General features: G+C 47.1%; 1 protein-coding gene across 1 annotated transcript; it reads left to right on the plus strand.

The window, feature by feature from the left end:
* The first annotated feature begins 347 nt into the window (after positions 1-347).
* On the plus strand, positions 348-22546 carry LOC129857145 (protein ENTREP3-like). Its single transcript, XM_055925105.1, has 14 exons — positions 348-1918; positions 2555-2611; positions 2911-3018; positions 3199-3315; positions 5348-5455; positions 5640-5800; positions 18226-18325; positions 18630-18702; positions 19379-19673; positions 19769-20109; positions 20616-20684; positions 20777-20958; positions 21098-21244; positions 21349-22546. Exons 1-14 carry the CDS (start codon positions 1688-1690, stop codon positions 21598-21600), a joined length of 2241 nt encoding a protein of 746 aa, XP_055781080.1. The 5' UTR covers positions 348-1687; the 3' UTR covers positions 21601-22546.
* Positions 22547-24365: the final 1819 nt, after the last annotated feature.

Raw genomic sequence — 24365 nt, forward strand, 5'->3', positions numbered from 1 at the left:
ATGAATAAGTCTAACAGCCCCCCCCCCAAAGAGCATTGCTGCATTTTCACCTATGACAATACCAGCTGGGCAAAATGTGTCCTTTAATGGCTTACATAAATGTTCTTGTTGAGCCCCTCGCCATTCTTCCCCCTGGTATGTATAGGCCTATATAAGAGATGAGGATAGAACCAAAGTGAAACATAATGTAACATACAGTCAGTCCTATAGTGTGAGACGTGTATAATAGTGAACTACAACTGCCTATAGTCCTGGGACTACAAACTTCCTGGAGGCCGCACAGTGCAGTGAAATCCTATCTGATTGGCTGGCTGCAGTAAGCCTTGAAGGTGGGTGCCCCTCTCGCGCAGCATCAGCACCAGGACACGCGGGCATTGCCGCATCCTCCACGCGCGTCTTGCGTGCCTTTTCGTCACATGACGACGTGTCGGTTTACAAACTCTAGGCATTCCTTTCTTTTGACTCTACGGTGAAGGAGAGAGAATGGAGGGGTGGGGTGATGGTGAACGGGAAAGAGAAGAATGGTCATCAAGGCTTTTTGACTTGGGAAACGGATGTGTGTGGAAACTGGAACCGATGGCTTGAGGTGTGTGTGTGACGTATAATTCGGTGCAGTGAGGTAGATGTCCGGGATATACACGAGCAGAACGGGAGGCCCGCGTGACTGCTGCAGGGAAGAGAGAAGAGGACAGAGGGGGGTGAGTTTGTGTGGTCCACCGCAAAACTCCCACGGAGGCAAAATATGGAAAGAGGAGGAATAGCAAATGAAAACAGCACAAACGTGCCGAAGGCTCAAGGAGGATGAACTTTCTATAATTTATTTACGTTTACTTTCGACGGATTTAAGTAATTTCTTAACCTGAACGGTTTGCAGACCGGACCGATTCAGATCTGACCAAGAGCTATCTCTCTCATCCTTCGGATAGGTCCGGTAGTCGGACCTTCGTGAGGACAGGACAACTCGGGCCTTGTTTCGATGCTTGTTCCTCGTCACCTTGACAAGATCCAGACCCACTCACCGCCCTACACAATACATGTGGTTTCTCAATACCGTAGAAACAACGGGATATGTGGTGCTTAATAACGGTTGCTGCTACAGGACTGCGGCCTCGGGGCTCCGCCCACCGCAATGCTATGGGCCTTAGGAGGTAGAGATATTGAGAGAGAGGAACAGAGGAACCGAGCTGTGTGTCGTAAATGCATTCAGGTTCTCAAGGATTAGCCCTAGGTATTTTTCTTATTTTTTCCCTCACGTGAACATGTTGAAGTTTGTCTGGGGTGCAGATGTAATAGAACATATACACTCTGCTAAGCAGCTATTGCTGTTTTCATATGCTAAATAGCCCAGTCTTCTGAGTTGAGAGTTTTTGGAAACTGCACTGTGGCGCGTCAGGGTCGAACCTTGGCGATTGCACAACGCGCTTTGTCATCTGCCAATTGACTACGCCGGGCCAAAGTGAAAAGGGGCGATTTTTTTTCAAAACAACAAACTCTCCATCTCTCTTTCACACACACACACACACACACACACACACACACACACACACACACACACACACACACACACACACACACACACACACACACACACACACACACACACACACACACACACACACACACACCGCATATAGGCCTACACACACGCACACATACACAAACTCACCACTCTCCACACACACCAGCCATGCCATCCCCGTCAGACTCCAGCAGTGTAGTGTCAGCCTCTGGGTCTAGGGGCTGGTCAGATAGCTGCCGGGGCATGTCTGGCCGTCAGGGTGGGGCCAAACTGCTGCTGTACCTGGGGCTGTGCCACTTGGGCCTGGGGGCCATGGTCCTGGCCTTCTCCTTCACCAGCATGGCCTTCACATCCTCAGCCCGCGTCCGACAGTCCTGCCCCTTCTGGGCCGGCTTCTTTGTGAGTATCCTGTGGGAGCATCTCTAAATGGGCTGAATCACTACCTTTCCTTCATCTGCACTGATGAGGAGGGACTATCCTGGAAACCTAAATATCATGTTTAGCAGGATAATCATAAGTCCATTATGCAATGGAGGAACATAATCTTAATGCAAAAAAATGATTTATATTTTACAGATGTGGGAACTTCATTTGATCACTATTTCATGCAAAGCATGAAATGCAAACTTGTAGTGTATTTGAGTTTTTCCACTTTGAAATTACTGGCTTGATTTGCCCTAACTGAAAATGTATCAACCCCTACAAAAATATCCGCAAATTATAATTCACATAATAATTCACATTTACTTTTGCGGCAGGATTATTGTCCAAACTGCACCAAACTGGCTCAAATGAAGATCCTACATCTGTATGTGAAACTCACCCCTGAAAAGAAAGAAGGCTGTTTTATAGGTGAAAGCAATATGGAGAATGTCTCTGTCAGATGGAGTGCAGATGGAGGAAAGGATGCATGGAGAAGAAACCTCTTCAGAATATTGAAATCATCCCCATATTTCCTGGCTGTGGTTGATTGTGTTCTAGATATGATAATTGATGAATGTATTTTCCTTACTGTAATGTGTGTGTTGTTCTTAGGTTGTGGCATCAGGGTTAGTTGGACTTATCTCATGGAGAAGACCACTCACTCTGGTGGTGAGTAGTACACAAGTGTCTAATTTTATGTCTATGGTGTGTGTTTGTGCGTGTGTTTGTGCGTGTGTGTGTGTGTGTTTGTGTGTGTGTGTGTATGTTTGTGCGTGTGTATGTAACTGACCAACCTGCTACCTGATTGGAACACAGGTCATCTGCACACCGAGCCCACCGAGCTACAGCCTATAGGCAGCTAGAACAATTATTTAGGTCACAGCCAAGGTTACTCATCCCATGTGTAGTTCTCTGATCCCCTACGTGTCTCCCTCTTCATGTGTCCCTCCCCATGTCTCCCTCTCCAGGTGTCCCTCTTCATGCTGCTGTCTGCTGTGTGTGTCATCCTTAGTCTGGCTGGATCCATGCTCTCCTGTCAGAACGCACAGATGGTCAAGTCACTCCTCACCTGCCAGGTATGTAGGGAAAGGGGAAATGGGTTGCACAACTGAATGCATTCAACCAAAATGTGTCTTCCGCATTTAACCCAACCCATCTGAATCAGAGAGGTGCACACAGCCCTGTGGAGAGTATGTGTGTGAGGGTGGGGTGGGGGGGTGATGTGTGTGTTAATTCTCTGTGTGTGTTTTTTGCAGGTGGAGAATGGGTTGTGTGTGTGTTGCGCCCCAACACACTCCTGCTCTATAAACGAGGAGGAGACCTTGGTACTCTACCTAAACGCAGACTGCCACTCTGTCAGACATCAGCTCAAGGTGTGTGTGTGTGTTTAATGACAGCTCAGTGTGTGTGTTTAATGACAGCTCAGTGTGTGTGTTTAATGACAGCTCAGTGTGTGTGTGTTTAATGACAGCTCAGTGTGTGTGTGTTTAATGACAGCTCAGTGTGTGTGTTTAATGACAGCTCAGTGTGTGTGTTTAATGACAGCTCAGTGTGTGTGTTTAATGACAGCTCAGTGTGTGTTTAATGACAGCTCAGTGTGTGTGTTTAATGACAGCTCAGTGTGTGTTTAATGACAGCTCAGTGGTGTGTGTGTTTAATGACAGCTCAGTGTGTGTGTGTTTAATGACAGCTCAGTATGTGTGTTTAATGACAGCTCAGTGTGTGTGTTTAATGACAGCTCAGTGTGTGTGTTTAATGACAGCTCAATGTGTGTGTGTTTAATGACAGCTCAGTGTGTGTGTTTAATGACAGCTCAGCGTGTGTGTTTAATGACAGCTCAGTGTGTGTGTGTTTAATGACAGCTCAGTGTGTGTGTGTTTAATGACAGCTCAGTGTGTGTGTGTTTAATGACAGCTCAGTGTGTGTGTGTTTAATGACAGCTCAGTGTGTGTGTTTAATGACAGCTCAGTGTGTGTGTTTAATGACAGCTCAGTGTGTGTGTTTAATGACAGCTCAGTGTGTGTTTAATGACAGCTCAGTGTGTGTGTTTAATGACAGCTCAGTGTGTGTTTAATGACAGCTCAGTGGTGTGTGTGTTTAATGACAGCTCAGTGTGTGTGTGTTTAATGACAGCTCAGTATGTGTGTTTAATGACAGCTCAGTGTGTGTGTTTAATGACAGCTCAGTGTGTGTGTTTAATGACAGCTCAATGTGTGTGTGTTTAATGACAGCTCAGTGTGTGTGTTTAATGACAGCTCAGCGTGTGTGTGTTTAATGACAGCTCAGTGGTGTGTGTGTTTAATGACAGCTCAGTGTGTGTGTGTGTTTATGACAGCTCAGTGTGTGTGTTTAATGACAGCTCAGTGTGTGTGTGTGTTTAATGACAGCTCAGTGGTGTGTGTGTTTAATGACAGCTCAGTGTGTGTGTGTGTTTATGACAGCTCAGTGTGTGTGTTTAATGACAGCTCAGTGTGTGTGTGTGTTTGTGTGTGTGTGTGTGTGTGTGTTTTATGACAGCTCAGTGTGTGTGTGTTTAATGACAGCTCAGTGTGTGTGTTTTATGACAGCTCAGTGTGTGTGTGTGTGTGTGTGTGTGTTTAATGACAGCTCAGTGTGTGTGTGTTTAATGACAGCTCAGTGTGTGTGTTTAATGACAGCTCAGTGTGTGTGTTTTATGACAGCTCAGTGTGTGTGTGTGTGTGTGTGTGTGTTTAATGACAGCTCAGTGTGTGTGTGTTTAATGACAGCTCAGTGTGTGTGTTTAATGACAGCTCAGTGTGTGTGTTTTATGACAGCTCAGTGTGTGTGTGTGTGTGTGTGTGTGTGTTTAATGACAGCTCAGTGTGTGTGTGTTTAATGACAGCTCAGTGTGTGTGTTTAATGACAGCTCAGTGTGTGTGTTTTATGACAGCTCAGTGTGTGTGTGTTTAATGACAGCTCAGTGTGTGTGTTTAATGACAGCTCAGTGTGTGTGTTTTATGACAGCTCAGTGTGTGTGGCGTCTATATTCTCTGAGAGTACGTGGGCTACATTTTCTGATGTCGACAATAATTTATGCAGATGATGTAAGCAGAGCATAATATAATAGCCAAGGGACCTGATGCACGCTGCAGTATGTATAAATTATTACAAACAGTAACCAAACTGCTCCTAACTGCCCTGGCCTCCTGACTGTGTGTTACGTGCTGATCTCCTCTCCTCTGTTCCAGGACCTGTTGTTCAGTGCTTGTGGTCTGAGTGTCCTCTCCTCTGTTCCAGGACCTGTTGTTCAGTGCTTGTGGTCTGAGTATTCTCTCCTCTGTTCCAGGACCTGTTGTTCAGTGCTTGTGGTCTGAGTGTCCTCTCCTCTGTTCCAGGACCTGTTGTTCAGTGCTTGTGGTCTGAGTGTCCTCTCCTCTGTTCCAGGACCTGTTGTTCAGTGCTTGTGGTCTGAGTATTCTCTCTACCATCATCTGTACTCTCTCTACTGTCACCTGTAGTATACACATCTTCTCACTGGACCTAGTGCACCTGGTGAGTCTACGCACGCACGCACGCGCACACACACACACACACACACACACACACACACACACACACACACACACACACACACACACACACACACACACACACACACACACACACACACACACAGACAATATTTTCTTTATCCATCCATTTCTCCCCTCCTCTATCTCTGTTTGTTTCTCTCTAGCTCGCCCCGCACCGCTCTCGCTCCGTCAACCCAGAATGCACCACTCCTCAGGACGCCTTCCTGAACAACATCATGGACTTTGAGGAGTTTGTCCCGCCCATTCCTCCGCCCCCCTACTACCCCCCTGAATACACCTGCAGCTCTGAGACAGACGCACAGAGGTAATAACACACACACAGGTAGCCTGAAGGTTAGAGCGTTGGGGTTGCTGGTTCGAATTCCAGACCTGACAAGGTGATAAATATGTTGCTGTGCCCTTGAGCATTGCACTTAACCCTAATTGCTCCAGGTGCGCTGGACAATGGTGACCCTGGCTGTGACCCCACTCCCTGCGTGTGTCTCAGGGGGAGTTGGGATATGCAAGAAACACATTTGTTACAGTTTTTCTTCAATTGCTAACAAGCATTGGTCAATACTGAAGCCACTTTTTCAAAACTCTTCACAGAGTCTGCATTACCAACATGCATCTTGGCCAAACAGTTAATCTCACCTCCAAAACTCACTCAAACCACCAAAACACTTCATACATGTCTCAAAATGAGCTCGTTTGACCATAACACTGGCAACAGTTCTCACACAGAAAGCATACATTGTCACTCATAACACACTGACCTCAAAACACTAACAGGGAGCATTACATACATTATCAACTTTTCTCTTTGAAGTTTGAATGGTTTGTCACATAAATCAGTATTTCATTATAGAATAAGAATAACACCTTTTCACTTTATTGACTGTACTAAAGTATAGGGAACAAGAATGAACCAGAAATGCAGCAATTTGCTTCAATAACCTTAATTTTTTCTATATCTTTGCAAATAGTAATTTACTTGTAAAAAATAAAAAGTTGAAACAAAAAACAAATTCAAGAAATTCCAGGGCTGCACTGTGAGGGTTCTAGTTCTCATCAACATGTATAGTATAATCACTCATACTGTACAGTACTGTGAGGGTTCTAGTTCTCATCAACATGTATAGTATAATCACTCATACTGTACAGTACTGTGAGGGTTCTAGTTCTCATCAACATGTAGTATAATCACTCATACTGTACAGTACTGTGAGGGTTCTAGTTCTCATGAACATGTATAGTATAATCACTCATGCTGTACAGTACTGTGAGGGTTCTAGTTCTCATCAACATGTATAGTATAATCACTCATACTATAGAGTACTGTGAGGGTTATAGTTCTCATCAACATGTATAATATAATCACTCACACTGTACAGTACTGTGAGGGTTCTAGTTCTCATCAACATGTATAGTATAATCACTCATGCTGTCCAGCACTGTGAGGGTTCTACTTCTCATCAACATGTATAGTATAATCACTCATACAGTACAGTACTGTGAGGGTTCTAGTTCTCATCAACATGTATAGTATAATGACTCATACTGTACAGTACTGTGAGGGTTCTAGTTCTCATCAACATGTATAGTATAATCACTCATACTGTACAGTACTGTGAGGGTTATAGTTCTCATCAACATGTATAGTATAATCACTCATACTGTACAGTACTGTGAGGGTTCTAGTTCTCATCAACATGTATAGTATAATCACTCACACTGTACAGTACTGTGAGGGTTCTAGTTCTCATCAACATGTATAGTATAATCACTCATACTATACAGTACTGTGAGGGTTATAGTTCTCATCAACATGTATAATATAATCACTCACACTGTACAGTACTGTGAGGGTTCTAGTTCTCATCAACATGTATAGTATAATCACTCATGCTGTCCAGCACTGTGAGGGTTCTACTTCTCATCAACATGTATAGTATAATCACTCATACAGTACAGTACTGTGAGGGTTCTAGTTCTCATCAACATGTATAGTATAATGACTCATACTGTACAGTACTGTGAGGGTTCTAGTTCTCATCAACATGTATAGTATAATCACTCATACTGTACAGTACTGTGAGGGTTATAGTTCTCATCAACATGTATAGTATAATCACTCATACTGTACAGTACTGTGAGGGTTCTAGTTCTCATCAACATGTATAGTATAATCACTCACACTGTACAGTACTGTGAGGGTTCTAGTTCTCATCAACATGTATAGTATAATCACTCATACTGTACAGTACTGTGAGGGTTCTAGTTCTCATCAACATGTATAGTATAATCACTCATACTGTACAGTACTGTGAGGGTTCTAGTTCTCATCAACATGTATAGTATAATCACTCACACTGTACAGTACTGTGAGGGTTCTAGTTCTCATCAACATGTATCGTATAATCACTCATACTGTACAGTACTGTGAGGGTTCTAGTTCTCATCAACATGTATAGTATAATCACTCACACTGTACAGTACTGTGAGGGTTCTAGTTCTCATCAACATGTATAGTATAATCACTCATACTGTACAGTACTGTGAGGGTTCTAGTTCTCATCAACATGTATAGTATAATGACTCATACTGTACAGTCTTGTGAGGATTCTAGTCTCATCAACATGTATAGTATAATGACTCATACTGTACAGTACTGTGAGTGTTCTAGTTCTCATCAACATGTATAATATAATCACTCACACTGTACAGTACTGTGAGGGTTCTAGTTCCCTTCAACATGTATAGTATAATCACTCATACTGTACAGCACTGTGAGGGTTCTAGTTCTCATCAACATGTATAGTATAATCACTCATACTGTACAGTACTGTGAGGGTTCTAGTTCTCATCAACATGTATAGTATAATCACTCATACTGTACAGTACTGTGGGGGTTCTAGTTCTCATCAACATGTAGTATAATCACTCACACTGTACAGTACTGTGAGGGTTCTAGTTCTCATCAACATGTATAGTATAATCACTCATACTGTACAGTACTGTGAGGGTTCTAGTTCTCATCAACATGTATAGTATAATCACTCACACTGTACAGCACTGTGAGGGTTCTAGTTCTCATCAATATGTATAGTATAATCACTCATACTGTACAGTACTGTGAGGGTTCTAGTTGTCATCAACACGTATAGTATAATCACTCATACTGTACAGTACTGTGAGGGTTCTAGTTCTCATCAACACGTATAGTATAATCACTCATACTGTACAGTACTGTGAGGGTTCTAGTTCTCATCAACACGTATAGTATAATCACTCACACTGTACAGTACTGTTAGGGTTCTAGTTCTCATCAACATGTATAATATAATCACCCACACTGTACAGTACTGTGAGGGTTCTAGTTCTCATCAACATGTATAGTATAATCACTCATACTGTACAGCACTGTGAGGGTTCTAGTTCTCATCAACATGTATAGTATAATCACTCATACTGTACAGTACTGTGAGGGTTCTAGTTCTCATCAACATGTATAGTATAATGACTCATACTGTACAGTACTGTGAGGGTTCTAGTTCTCATCAACATGTATAATCACTCATACTGTACAGTATTGTGAGGGTTCTAGTTCTCATCAACATGTATAGTATAATCACTCATACTGTACAGTACTGTGAGGGTTCTAGTTCTCATCAACATGTATAGTATAATCACTCATACTGTACAGTACTGTGAGGGTTCTAGTTCTCATCAACATGTATAGTATAATCACTCTTACTATACAGTACTGTGAGGGTTATAGTTCTCATCAACATGTATAATATAATCACCCACACTGTACAGTACTGTGAGGGTTCTAGTTCTCATCAACATGTATAGTATAATCACTCATACTGTACAGCACTGTGAGGGTTCTAGTTCTCATCAACATGTATAGTATAATCACTCATACTGTACAGTACTGTGAGGGTTCTAGTTCTCATCAACATGTATAGTATAATGACTCATACTGTACAGTACTGTGAGGGTTCTAGTTCTCATCAACATGTATAGTATAATCACTCACACTGTGCAGTACTGTGAGGGTTCTAGTTCTCATCAACATGTATTGTATAATCACTCATACTGTACAGTACTGTGAGGGTTCTAGTTCTCATCAACATGTATAGTATAATCACTCACACTGTACGGTACTGTGAGGGTTCTAGTTCTCATCAACATGTATAGTATAATCACTCATACTGTACAGTACTGTGAGGGTTCTAGTTCTCATCGACATGTATAGTATAATCACTCACACTGTACAGTACTGTGAGGGTTCTAGTTCTCATCAACATGTATAGTATAATCACTCATACTGTACAGTACTGTGAGGGTTCTAGTTCTCATCAACATGTATAGTATAATGACTCATACTGTACAGTACTGTGAGGGTTCTAGTTCTCATCAACATGTATAGTATAATGACTCATACTGTACAGTACTGTGAGGGTTCTAGTTCTCATCAACATGTATAATATAATCACTCACACTGTACAGTACTGTGAGGGTTCTAGTTCTCATCAACATGTATAGTATAATCACTCATACTGTACAGTACTGTGAGGGTTCTAGTTCTCATCAACATGTATAATATAATCACTCACACTGTACAGTACTGTGAGGGTTCTAGTTCTCATCAACATGTATAGTTTAATCACTCACACTGTACAGCACTGTGAGGGTTCTAGTTCTCATCAACATGTATAGTATAATGACTCACACTGTACAGTACTGTGAGGGTTCTAGTTCTCATCAACATGTATAGTATAATCATTCACACTGTACAGTACTGTGAGGGTTCTAGTTCTCATCGACATGTATAGTATAATCACTCATACTGTACAGTACTGTGAGGGTTCTAGTTCTCATCAACATGTATAGTATAATCACTCATACTGTACAGCACTGTGAGGGTTCTAGTTCTCATCAACATGTATAGTATAATCACTCACACTGTACAGCACTGTGAGGGTTCTAGTTCTCATCAACATGTTTAGTATAATCACTCACACTGTACAGTACTGTGAGGGTTCTAGTTCTTATCAACATGTATAGTATAATCACTCACACTGTACAGTACTGTGAGGGTTCTAGTTCTCATCAACATGTATAGTATAATCACTCATACTGTACAGTACTGTGAGGGTTCTAGTTCTCATCAACATGTATAGTATAATGACTCATACTGTACAGTACTGTGAGGGTTCTAGTTCTCATCAACATGTATAATATAATGACTCATACTGTACAGTACTGTGAGGGTTCTAGTTCTCATCAACATGTATAGTATAATCACTCATACTGTACAGTACTGTGAGGGTTCTAGTTCTCATCAACATGTATAATATAATCACTCACACTGTACAGTACTGTGAGGGTTCTAGTTCTCATCAACATGTATAATCACTCATACTGTACAGTACTGTGAGGGTTCTAGTTCTCATCAACATGTATAGTATAATCACTCATACTGTACAGTACTGTGAGGGTTCTAGTTCTCATCAACATGTATAGTATAATCACTCATACTGTACAGTACTGTGAGGGTTCTAGTTCTCATCAACATGTATAGTATAATCACTCATACTGTACAGTACTGTGAGGGTTCTAGTTCTCATCAACATGTATAATCACTCACACTGTACAGTACTGTGAGGGTTCTAGTTCTCATCAACATGTATAGTATAATCACTCATACTGTACAGTACTGTGAGGGTTCTAGTTCTCATCAACATGTATAGTATAATCACTCATACTGTACAGTACTGTGAGGGTATATTTAATATATAATATATATAATATATATATAATATTTCCAAATGTCAGTATATGAAAAATGTGAACATACTGTATTGTACTGTAATATATAGTTCAAGAGAGACCATAGTTTACAACATGGTGAATAATTGTGGCCCTTAACTCATCAGAGACCACCGCTCTAGGTCTTCCTCTCCGTTGCCCTCCACGCATTCTCCCTCTCCCTGCCACTCTTCTTTCCCCACCAACCTGTCTTCCTCTCCTTTGTCCTCCACACATTCTCCCTCTCCCTGTCACTCTTCTTTCTCCACCAACCTGTCTTCCTCTCCGTTGTCCTCCACGCAGTCTCCCTCTCCCTGTCACACTTCTTTACCCCACCAACCTGTCTTCCTCTCCGTTGTCCTCCACGCAGTCTCCCTCTCCCTGTCACACTTCTTTCCCCACCAACCTGTCTTCCTCTATGTTGCCCTCCCTCTCCCTACCAGTCTTCTTTCCCCACCAACCTGTCTTCCTCTCCGTTGTCCTTCACGCATTCTCCCTCTCCCTGCCACCCTTCTTTCCCCACCAACCTGTCTTCCTCTCCGTTGTCCTCCACGCATTCTCCCTCTCCCTGCCACCCTTCTTTCCCCACCAACCTGTCTTCCTCTCCGTTGTCCTCCACGCATTCTCCCTCTCCCTGCCACCCTTCTTTCCCCACCAACCTGTCTTCCTCTCCGTTGCCCACCCTCTCCCTGCCACTCCTCTTTCCCCACCAACCTGTCTTCCTCTCCGTTGTCCTCCACGCATTCTCCCTCTCCCTGTCACTCTTCTTTCCCCACCAACCTGTCTTCCTCTCCGTTGCCCTCCCTCTCCCTGTCACTCTTCTTTCCCCACCAACCTGTCTTCCTCTCCGTTGTCCTCCCTCTCCCTGCCACTCCTCTTTCCCCACCAACCTGTCTTCCTCTCCGTTGTCCTCCACGCATTCTCCCTCTCCTTGCCACTCTTCTTTCCCCACCAACCTGTCTTCCTCTCCGTTGTCCTCCATGCATTCTCCCTCTCCCTGTCACTCTTCTTTCCCCACAAACCTGTCTTACTCTCCGTTGCCCTCCCTCTCCCTGTCAGTCTTCTTTCCCCACAAACATGTCTTCCTCTCCGTTGCCCTCCCTCTCCCTGCCACTCTTCTTTCCCCACCAACCTGTCTTCCTCTCCGTTGTCCTCCACGCATTCTCCCTCTCCCTGCCACTCTTCTTTCCCCACCAACCTGTCTTCCTCTCCGTTGTCCTCCACACATTCTCCCTCTCCCTGCCACTCTTCTTTCCCCACCAACCTGTCTTCCTCTCCTTTGTCCTCCACACATTCTCCCTCTCCCTGTCACTCTTCTTTCTCCACCAACCTGTCTTCCTCTCCGTTGTCCTCCACGCAGTCTCCCTCTCCCTGTCACACTTCTTTACCCCACCAACCTGTCTTCCTCTCCGTTGTCCTCCACGCAGTCTCCCTCTCCCTGTCACACTTCTTTCCCCACCAACCTGTCTTCCTCTATGTTGCCCTCCCTCTCCCTACCAGTCTTCTTTCCCCACCAACCTGTCTTCCTCTCCGTTGTCCTTCACGCATTCTCCCTCTCCCTGCCACCCTTCTTTCCCCACCAACCTGTCTTCCTCTCCGTTGTCCTCCACGCATTCTCCCTCTCCCTGCCACCCTTCTTTCCCCACCAACCTGTCTTCCTCTCCGTTGTCCTCCACGCATTCTCCCTCTCCCTGCCACCCTTCTTTCCCCACCAACCTGTCTTCCTCTCCGTTGCCCACCCTCTCCCTGCCACTCCTCTTTCCCCACCAACCTGTCTTCCTCTCCGTTGTCCTCCACGCATTCTCCCTCTCCCTGTCACTCTTCTTTCCCCACCAACCTGTCTTCCTCTCCGTTGCCCTCCCTCTCCCTGTCACTCTTCTTTCCCCACCAACCTGTCTTCCTCTCCGTTGTCCTCCCTCTCCCTGCCACTCCTCTTTCCCCACCAACCTGTCTTCCTCTCCGTTGTCCTCCACGCATTCTCCCTCTCCTTGCCACTCTTCTTTCCCCACCAACCTGTCTTCCTCTCCGTTGTCCTCCATGCATTCTCCCTCTCCCTGTCACTCTTCTTTCCCCACAAACCTGTCTTACTCTCCGTTGCCCTCCCTCTCCCTGTCAGTCTTCTTTCCCCACAAACATGTCTTCCTCTCCGTTGCCCTCCCTCTCCCTGCCACTCTTCTTTCCCCACCAACCTGTCTTCCTCTCCGTTGTCCTCCACGCATTCTCCCTCTCCCTGCCACTCTTCTTTCCCCACCAACCTGTCTTCCTCTCCGTTGTCCTCCACACATTCTCCCTCTCCCTGCCACTCTTCTTTCCCCACCAACCTGTCTTCCTCTCCGTTGTCCTCCACGCATTCTCCCTCTCCCTGCCACTCTTCTTTCCCCACCAACCTGTCTTCCTCTCCGTTGTCCTCCACGCATTCTCCCTCTCCCTGCCACTCTTCTTTCCCCACCAACCTGTCTTCCTCTCCTTTGTCCTCCACACATTCTCCCTCTTCCTGCCACTCTTCTTTCCACAACAACCTGTCTTCCTCTCCGTTGCCCACCCTCTCCCTGTCACTCTTCTTTCCCCACAAACCTGTCTTACTCTCCGTTGCCCTCCCTCTCCCTGTCAGTCTTCTTTCCCCACAAACCTGTCTTCCTCTCCGTTGCCCTCCCTCTCCCTGCCACTCTTCTTTCCCCACCAACCTGTCTTCCTCTCCGTTGTCCTCCACGCAGTCTCCCTCTCCCTGCCACTCTTCTTTCCCCACCAACCTGTCTTCCTCTCCGTTGTCCTCCACGCATTCTCCCTCTCCCTGTCACTCTTCTTTCCCCACCAACCTGTCTTCCTCTCCGTTGTCCTCCACGCATTCTCCCTCTCCCTGCCAGTCTTCTTTCCCCACCAACCTGTCTTCCTCTCCGTTGTCCTCCACGCATTCTCCCTCTCCCTGCCAGTCTTCTTTCCCCACCAACCTGTCTTCCTCTCCGTTGTCCTCCACGCATTCTCCCTCTCCCTGCCAGTCTTCTTTCCCCACCAACCTGTCTTCCTCTCCGTTGTCCTCCACGCATTCTCCCTCTCCCTGTCACTCTTCTTTCCCCACCAACCTGTCTTCCTCTCCGTTGTCCTCCACGCATTCTCCCTCTCCCTGCCAGTCTTCTTTCCCCACCAACCTGTCTTCCTCTCCGTTGTCCTCCACGCATTCTCCCTCTCCCTGCCAGTCTTCTTTCCCCACCAACCTGTCTTCCTCTCCGTTGTCCTCCACGCATTCTCCCTCTCCCTGTCACTCTTCTTTCCCCACCAACCTGTCTTCCTCTCCGTTGTCCTCCACGCATTCTCCCTCTCCCTGTCACTCTTCTTTCCCCACCAACCTGTCTTCCTTGATCCATGTTTCCAAACTAAATCATTCTGAAGCCGTCCTCTTTTGTCTGTTTGGTAGCGAGACCAAAGACATGACACTTGGGTAGGCTTTCAGCTAAAATTGCAATCAGCTGTGTTTGGCATTATTAAATATTCTGCTGAGTTTTTCTATGTTTCAATCAGATTACTGCAGAAATGCACGGCATTTGCCATAATTCTGTTTTGAATGTGTTTTTAACAGTTTTGGAAACAGTGTGTTAGTTATTTGAAAACGTGCTGCAAATATATAGTTTTACAGGTGGTGGAGTATGAATGAGTGTTAAGGCTGTCGCTCTCCTCATCCTCGGATGAGGTGAGGAGAGAAGGATCTTCAGACCAAAATGCGGTTTGCGGGAAATAAGCCATCTTTTATTTTATAACAACGACAAAACTGATGATGATGGCAACACGAAAACAAACACTTTAACAAACTTACAAAATAACAAAACGACGTAGAACGAAACCTGAACATAAACTCACATCACTAAACGTAAACTCACGGACAGGAACGTTACATCAAAACACACGAACAGCCAAACAGTCCCGTATGTGAAAATACATCGACAACGACGAAGACATCACAGGAGACAATCACCCACAAACAAACAGTGAGAACGCCCTACCTAAATATGACTCTTAATTAGAGGAAAACGCAAACCACCTGCCTCTAATCAAGAGCCATACCAGGTAACCCAAAACCAACATAGAAACAGATAACATAGACTGCCCACCCAAAACACATGCCCTGACCATAAACACATAAAAAACAACATAAAACAGGTCAGGACTGTTACAGAACCCCCCCCTCAAGGTGCGAACGCCGGGCGCACCAGCACAAAGTCCAGGGGAGGGTCTGGGTGGGCAGTTGACCACGGTGGTGGCTCCGGCTCAGGACGCTCTCCCCACACCACCATAGTCACTCCCCTCTTCTGTCTACCCCTTCCACTGACCACCCTAAAACTACCTTCCCCTAAATAAACAGCCAGCACCGGGACAAGGGGCAGCACCGGGACAAGGGGTAGCACCGGGACAAGGGGCAGCACCGGAACAAGGGGCAGCACCAGGATAAGGACCAGCACCGGAATAAGGGGCAGCACCGGGACAAGGGGCAGCACCGGGACAAGGGGCAGCACCGGGACAAGGGGCAGCACCGGGACAAGGGGCAGCACCGGGACAAGGGGCAGCACCGGGACAAGGGGCAGCAACGGGACAAGGGGCAGCACCGGGACAAGGGGCAGCACCGGGACAAGGGGAAGATCCCGGCTGAAGGACTCTGGCAGGTCCTGGCTGAGGGACTCTGGCAGGTCCTGTTTGGACGGCTCTGGCAGGTCCTGGCTGGACGGCTCTGGCAGGTCCTGGCTGGACGGCTCTGGCAGGTCCTGGCTGGACGGCTCTGGCAGGTCCTGGCTGGACGGCTCTGGCAGGTCCTGGCTGGACGGCTCTGGCAGGTCCTGGCTGGACGGCTCTGGCAGGTCCTGGCTGGACGGCTCTGGCTGGTCATGGCAGGACGACTCTGGCTGGTCATGGCAGGACGACTCTGGCAGATCCTGTCTGGTTGGCGGCTCTGGCAGATCCTGTCTGGTTGGCGGCTCTGGCAAATCCTGTCTGGTTGGCGGCTCTGGCAGATCCTGTCTGGTTGGCGGCTCTGGCAGATCCTGTCTGGTTGGCGGCTCTGGCAGATCCTGTCTGGCGGGCGGCTCTAGCGGCTCCTGTCTGGCGGGCGGCTCTAGCGGCTCCTGTCTGGCGGACGGCTCTGTAGGCTCATGGCAGACGGGCGGCTTTGCAGGCTCATGACAGACGGGCGGCTTTGCAGGCTCATGGCAGACGGATGGCTCAGACGGCGCTGGGGAGACGGATGGCTCAGATGGCGCTGGGGAGACGGATGGCTCAGATGGCGCTGGGGAGACGGATGGCTCAGATGGCGCTGGGGAGACGGATGGCTCTGTAGGAAGGAGAAGGAGAGACAGCCTGGTGCGTGGTCTAGGCACTGGCTGCGCTGGAGAGGAGGAAACAGCAGGAGAGAGAACCCGGAGAGACAGCCTGGTACGGGGGGCTGCCACCGGAGGATTGGTACATGGAGGTGGCACCGGGTCTACCGGACCGTGAAGAAGGACACGTGCTCTTGAGCACCGAGCCTCCCCAACCCTACCAGGTTGAATGATCCCCGTAGCCCTGCCAGTGCAGCGAGGTGGAATAGCCCGCACTGGCCTATGCAGGCGAACCGGGGACACCACCCGTAAGGCTGGTGCCATGTACGCCGGCCCGAGGAGACGTACTGGAGGCCAGATACGTTGGGCCGGCTTCATGACATCCGGCTCGATGCCCAACCTAGCCCTCCCAGTGCGGCAAGGTGGAATAGCCCGCACTGGGCTAAGCACGCGTACTGGGGACACCGTGCGCCTTACCGCATAACACGGTGTCTTACCAGTACGACGCCTTCTACCTCCACGGTAAGCACGGGGAGTTGGCTCGGGTATCCTACCCGGCTTTGCCACACTCCTCGTGTGCCCCCCCCCCCAAGAAATTTTTTGGTCTGACTCACGGGCTCCCAACCGCGTCGTCGCGCTGCCTCCTCATACCAGCGCCTCTCAGCCTTCGCTGCTTCCAACTCCTCCTTAGGACGGCGATATTCCCCTGGTTGAGCCCAAGGTCCTCTACCGTCCAGGATCTCCTCCCAAGTCCAGAAGTCCTTGTTGCTCCGTAGAGCATTCCCATACCGCTTGGTCTTAGCGTGGTGGGTGATTCTGTTAAGGCTGTCGCTCTCCTCATCCTCGGATGAGGTGAGGAGAGAAGGATCTTCAGACCAAAATGCGGTTTGCGGGAAATAAGCCATCTTTTATTTTATAACAATGACAAAACTGATGATGATGGCAACACGAAAACAAACACTTTAACAAACTTACAAAATAACAAAACGACGTAGAACGAAACCTGAACATAAACTCACATCACTAAACGTAAACTCACGGACAGGAACGTTACATCAAAACACACGAACAGCCAAACAGTCCCGTATGTGAAAATACATCGACAACGACGAAGACATCACAGGAGACAATCACCCACAAACAAACAGTGAGAACGCCCTACCTAAATATGACTCTTAATTAGAGGAAAACGCAAACCACCTGCCTCTAATCAAGAGCCATACCAGGTAACCCAAAACCAACATAGAAACAGATAACATAGACTGCCCACCCAAAACACATGCCCTGACCATAAACACATAAAAAACAACATAAAACAGGTCAGGACTGTTACAATGAGAAAAGAGTTCATGGATTTTGGAGAATGTGGTCGTTGATGCATTTTGTGTGAAAGCAATGAAAAATTATTCACAGTTTGGTCCAAATACATTTCTGTGTCGCTGACTGTGTGAAAAGTTTGGACAATGTGACTTCAGTTTTGACCAATGCATGTTAGCAATTGGGAAAAAACTGTAAACACTTGTGTGTAACAGGACAAATATATATATTATTATTACACACACACTCTTTGTTTGTAAATAGACAATAAAATCAGTCTTCATTGTTTGTCTGTGTATCTATATGTCCGCAGTATCACCTATAACGGGTCGATGGAGAGTCCAGTTCCTCTGTACCCCACTGACTGTCCCCCTCCTTACGAATTAGTGATGGGACAGAGAGCAGCTAGCCAGGTCAGTGGGGGAATCTGGACATGTTTGCTGGTGTGTGTGTGTGTGTGTGTGTGTGTGTGTGTGTGTGTGTGTGTGTGTGTGTGTGTGTGTGTGTGTGTGTGTGTGTGTGTGTGTGTGTGTGTGTGTGTGTGTGTGCGTGCGTGCGTGCGTGCGTCTGTGTGTGCGTGAGTGAGTGAGTGCGTGAGTGAGTGAGTGAACGTGCTAAGCAGGAATACAGGACAATTGCCTCTGTGTTTGTTTGTTTGTGTGTGCATGCAGATGTGTGTGTGTCTATTAAACACATGTCCGGTGTGGTTGTCTTTAGGCCACGGTGTTTGACAGCCATGGGAACGAGCTGTCTGGAGAGAGGGCCACATCCACTGCCTTCAGCGGAGAGGGTGAGAGTCACATATGCTACATTCAGCTCTATTATCACGTTTTTACCAGTCTGGTATTGCATGGAGAGTTCCCATGAAGGGCCCATTGACTCTGGTTCTTTACCTACAGTTCAAGTCAGAAGTTTACATACACCTTAGCCAAATACATTTCAACTCAGTTTTTCACAGTTCCTGACATTTAATCCTCGTAAAAAAAAGAATCTGAGGTCTTGGCTGATTTCTTTAGATTTTCCCATGATGTCAAGCAAAGAGGCACTGAATTTGAAGGTTGGCCTTGAAATACATCCACAGGTACACCTCAGAATCCTATCAGAAGCTTCTAAAGCCATGACATAATTTTCTGGAATTTTCCAAGCTGTTTAAAGGCACAGTCAACTTAATGTATATAAACTTCTGACCCACTGGAATTGTGATACAGTGAATTATAAGTGAAATAATCTGTCTGTAAACAATTGTTGGAAAAATTACTTGCGTCATGCACAAAGTAGATGTAATAACCGACTTGCCAAAACTATAGTTTGTTAACCAGAAATTTGTGGAGTGGTTGAAAACAAATTTTAATGACTCCAACCTAAGTGTATGTAAACTTCCCACTTCAACTGTAAACAGGCAACACTGCCAATTCATAAATTTAGCCTAATATAAACAAGTAAATGAACCGTCTCCCTCCCTCCAGTCTCCATGGACAGTGGTTCTCTGTTGATGTCGGAGATCATTGACATCCCAGATGACTCCTCACCTTCAGAGGACTCCTGCCTCGTGGGGGTGAGGGCTAGGGGGGAGAGAGGGAGCACCGGGGGAGTGGAGGGGGGAGAAGGAGGGGAGTATGTGAGCTTCCGTGGCCCCCCTCCCCAAGCCCCGGAGAGTCCCCTGGTAGAGAGTCCCCTGGTGGGCCCCAGGGCCAGGCGATGCTACAGAGGAGAGAGGTCCAACTCCTGCTCCTCGTCTAGCACTGCTACAGCTACATACAGGTAAATACAAGGACAATCACACACACAGTTCACAGCCACTTTCTTACAGCTCCTTCTCAAAAGAGAACAACCCTCCCTCTCCCCCCTCTTTGCAGGTCTCCAGTGTTGAGGCGACAGGCTATGTTGGCCAGTAGTTGTTCCCAGTTGGAGCTGCTAGGGGGCGCCACCTCTCACCAGCGCTCCTCTATCCTAGAGAAACGAGTCGGGCCTTGCACCCCTTTACGACGCGGTTCTGCCTCTGCCTCTGCAGCTCCTCCCACTTCCTCATCCTCAGCTGTCAATCAGCAGGGTGGTCAGGGCAACAGGGTGCCCCTCCCTCTACAGCCGTTGTACCTGCGTCGTCAGGGCGGAGGGAGCGAGAGGGGGGATAGTGACGGGCTTCTGTCCCTAGTGAGGTCACTTAGCGAGCCTGGTCTCAGCTCTTCTGCTGATACTGGTGGGTACACACACACACACAACACACATGTACAGACATCCAGTGTTAGTGATTTACAACTCACATTATGAACACACTATATAACACACTATGAACACGCTATGAACACACTATGAACACACTATGAACACACTATATAACACACTATGAACACACTATATAACACACTATGAACACGCTATGCAAGAAAGACGTGGTGATAGTTTGCATTTCATATCTATTTCATACCTCCCTCTCTACCTCCCTCACGCTCTCCTCTTTTCCCTCCCTCTCTCCTCTCTCCCTCCCTTTCTCCTCTCTCCTCTCTTCTCTCTCTCTTCCTTTCTCCTCCCTCCCTTTCTCCTCTCTCCCTCCTTCTCTCCTCCCTTTCTCAACTCTCCCTCCCTCTCTCATCTCTCCCTCCCTTCTCCCAGCTCCTTCTCTTCTCTCCCCTCCCTCTCTCCTCTTTCCCCTCCCTCTCTCCTCTCTCCTTCCCTCTCTGCTCTCTCCCTCTCTCTCTGATCTAGTTGACTTCAGTGGTGGCTCAGTGGGCAGTAAAGGAGTGAGGGAGAACTCTCAGACCTCTACAGACACAGGTGAGAAGGTAAAGGTTAGCGGTTAGAGAAGGCAGTATTGACCACCTTTGTATTAGACACTACAGATGATAGTTTGTGTCTGTCTTCCCCAGGTCCGTCCTCCGAGGCATGCCTGCTGCCCCGCTCCTCTCTGGTGCCCCCCTCAGCACTCCTCCCCAGGAAGGGCAGTGTGAAGGCAGCCACCATGGGGCGCACCTTGCCCCTCTCCAAAGGCCCCGCCAACTCTCCCTTGCACCTGCCCAAAGAATGCAACCGCTCTCTTGGGGACCTCAAGGTGTGTAATGGCTGAAAAAGACTAATAACAGCAGCCATATACTCTGCAAAGATACTTATATCTAGAAATGGACATGCTGTATGTAGAACGATTACACCAGGTCCTCATTTCTCATCCTGTCTCCTTTTCTTCCTGTCAGGTGACGAGGGGGTTGGTGGCTCGCTTCCTGCAGCGCTCCAAACGGAACTTGGCGTCCGCCGCAGAGCATTCTGGGAACACGGGACAGGGTCAGAAAAGGAGAGGTGGAATAGAGGGCAACGGGACAGACCATCTCCCTTTAGAGCAGGTAACACACACTGACACATATACACACATACAGTAAATACACACACACTCACACACACATACAGACACACACACTCACACTAGTGTCTGTCTGTCTGTCTCCAGGTGTTACGTAACTCCTGGGGGGCCAGCCAGGGATCCCACCCCCCACACCCTCATCACCGTGGTCACCACCACTCCCATAGCGACAGCCGCCACAACCGCCGTCATAGCAACCAACCCCCTGTGACGGAGGGGATCCACTTGCGCAGCTGCGGCGACTTAAGCTCCTCCTCCTCTGCGTCGCTATGGCGATTACTGACGGCCAACCCCCCTCACGGGTCATCAGGGGCACTGTACACAGAGTCAACCCTGTGAGAGGGGGAGGAGGGAGGAAAGATGGGAGGGGAGGGGGAGGAAAGGGAGAGGAGGCAGAAAGTGTACCCACACAGAGGAGAGTGGAGGCATGGTATGGTCTAATGAAGGAGAGATACAAAGGGAGGAGGAGAGGTGGAGGATGGCGGGATGAGTTAGACAGGGGAGAGGAAGGATGAAGGAACAGGCTACTAACATATCCTGATGGGCGGTGGAGGGAGTCAGCACTATGAGGAGGGAACGACTGGACCTTTGCTACAGCCTTTTTCCAATACTTTCAACATGCATCCTTCCTCTTTCCCTTCCTCCTTCCCTCCTCCTTCCCCTTGGAGCCCTCCTCTGCACCTGCGCCTGGCCTTCCTTTCCTGAACTTTGACCTCTCAACTAACCTCCTATCTTCAACCTCCACCTAGCCATACTGAACACTGTCCTCTCCAACTCTCTGGGATCTCTCTCTAACTTCAAGACTAGAGAGGATGGAGAGAAGTAGGATAATAAAGTTTCCCCTAGACTCTGAGCTATGGTCAGTTTAGTGTTTCTCCTAATGGTTAAAATCTAGGATCAGTGGAGCATAAGCTGATCCTAGATTTTTGTAAACACTTTTCTGGAGCTGTGAACATCACTCTCACACGAACCGCATATTCTCATTAAACTGCTCACTCTTTTTCAAAACTCAAATGTACGTTCATTTGTCCAGCTTTTCATCTGGAGTGAAACTCACTTTAAGTGTTCAAGGAACTCACTATTTGTCTTCCACTCGTGAAATGGTTAACCTTCCTTTTCTCCTGATGACACGGTAAAATGTACAGAAAAATGTACACTCGTTTTGCCCACTGACAGTGAAAGTTTAATGGCCTGCTAGTGTCGCCGTATGGTTACAATCTTACATCGTTATTATTTTAGTATTTTTTTTTGTGGTTAATTTTCTTGAGGTAAAATCAACATGTAATCCTCAACACCCCTTACCTAGTCCATCTCCAAACTGCCTTCAGAAGAAAGGTGCCTCAAACTCAAAACTCATACACCATCTACCCAAAACTCACACACCATCTACCCCAAACTCACACACCATCTACCCCAAACTCACACACCATCTAACCCAAACTCACACACCATCAACCCCAAACTCAAAACTCACACACCATCTACCCCAAACTCAAAACTCACACACCATCTACCCCAAACTCACACACCATCTACCCCAAACTCACACACCATCTAACCCAAACTCACACACCATCAACCCCAAACTCAAAACTCACACACCATCTACCCCAAACTCAAAACTCACACACCATCTACCCCAAACTCAAAACTCACACACCATCTACCCCAAACTCAAAACTCACACACCATCTACCCCAAACTCAAAACTCACACACCATCTACCCCAAACTCACACACCATCTACCCCAAACTCAAAACTCACACACCATCAACCCCAAACTCAAAACTCACACACCATCTACCCCAAACTCAAAACTCACACACCATCAACCCCAAACTCACACCATCTACCCCAAACTCAAAACTCACACACCATCTACCCCAAACTCAAAACTCACACACCATCTACCCCAAACTCACACACCATCTACCCCAAACTCAAAACTCACACACCATCAACCCCAAACTCAAAACTCACACACCATCTACCCCAAACTCAAAACTCACACACCATCTACCCCAAACTCACACCATCTACCCCAAACTCAAAACTCACACACCATCTACCCCAAACTCAAAACTCACACACCATCTACCCCAAACTCAAAACTCACACACCATCTACCCCAAACTCAAAACTCACACACCATCTACCCCAAACTCAAAACTCACACACCATCTACCCCAAACTCAAAACTCACACACCATCTACCCCAAACTCAAAACTCACACACCATCTACCCCAAACTCAAAACTCACACACCATCAACCCCAAACTCACACACCATCTACCCCAAACCCCAAACTCACACACCATCAACCCCAAACTCAAAACTCACACACCATCTACCCCAAACTCAAAACTCACACACCATCAACCCCAAACTCAAAACTCACACACCATCTACCCCAAACTCAAAACTCACACACCATCTACCCCAAACTCAAAACTCACACACCATCTACCCCAAACTCAAAACTCACACACCATCTACCCCAAACTCAAAACTCACACACCATCTACCCCAAACTCAAAACTCACACACCATCTACCCCAAACTCAAAACTCACACACCATCTACCCCAAACTCAAAACTCACACACCATCTACCCCAAACTCAAAACTCACACACCATCTACCCCAAACTCACACACCATCTACCCCAAACTCAAAACTCACCCACCATCAACCCCAAACTCAAAACTCACACACCATCTACCCCAAACTCAAAACTCACACACCATCAACCCCAAACTCAAAACTCACACACCATCTACCCCAAACTCAAAACTCACACACCATCTACCCCAAACTCAAAACTCACACACCATCTACCCCAAACTCAAAACTCACACACCATCTACCCCAAACTCAAAACTCACACACCATCTACTCAAAACTCACACACCATCTACCCCAAACTCAAAACTCACACACCATCTACCCCAAACTCAAAACTCACACACCATCTACCCCAAACTCAAAACTCACACACCATCTACCCCAAACTCAAAACTCACACACCATCTACCCCAAACTCAAAACTCACACACCATCTACCCCAAACTCAAAACTCACACACCATCTACCCCAAACCCCA

Source organism: Salvelinus fontinalis, chromosome 6 (genome assembly GCF_029448725.1).
Source record: "Salvelinus fontinalis isolate EN_2023a chromosome 6, ASM2944872v1, whole genome shotgun sequence".
In the NCBI taxonomy this organism is placed as follows: domain Eukaryota; kingdom Metazoa; phylum Chordata; class Actinopteri; order Salmoniformes; family Salmonidae; genus Salvelinus; species Salvelinus fontinalis.

Coding starts and splice junctions, on each gene's coding strand:
- LOC129857145 (XM_055925105.1), top strand. CDS start 1,688: ATGCCATCCCCGTCAGACTCCAGCAGTGTAGTGTCAGCCTCTGGGTCT. Junction 2,612..2,910: donor GAAGACCACTCACTCTGGTG/GTGAGTAGTACA, acceptor CTCCCTCTCCAG/GTGTCCCTCTTCATGCTGCT. Junction 20,685..20,776: donor TCAGACCTCTACAGACACAG/GTGAGAAGGTAA, acceptor TGTCTTCCCCAG/GTCCGTCCTCCGAGGCATGC.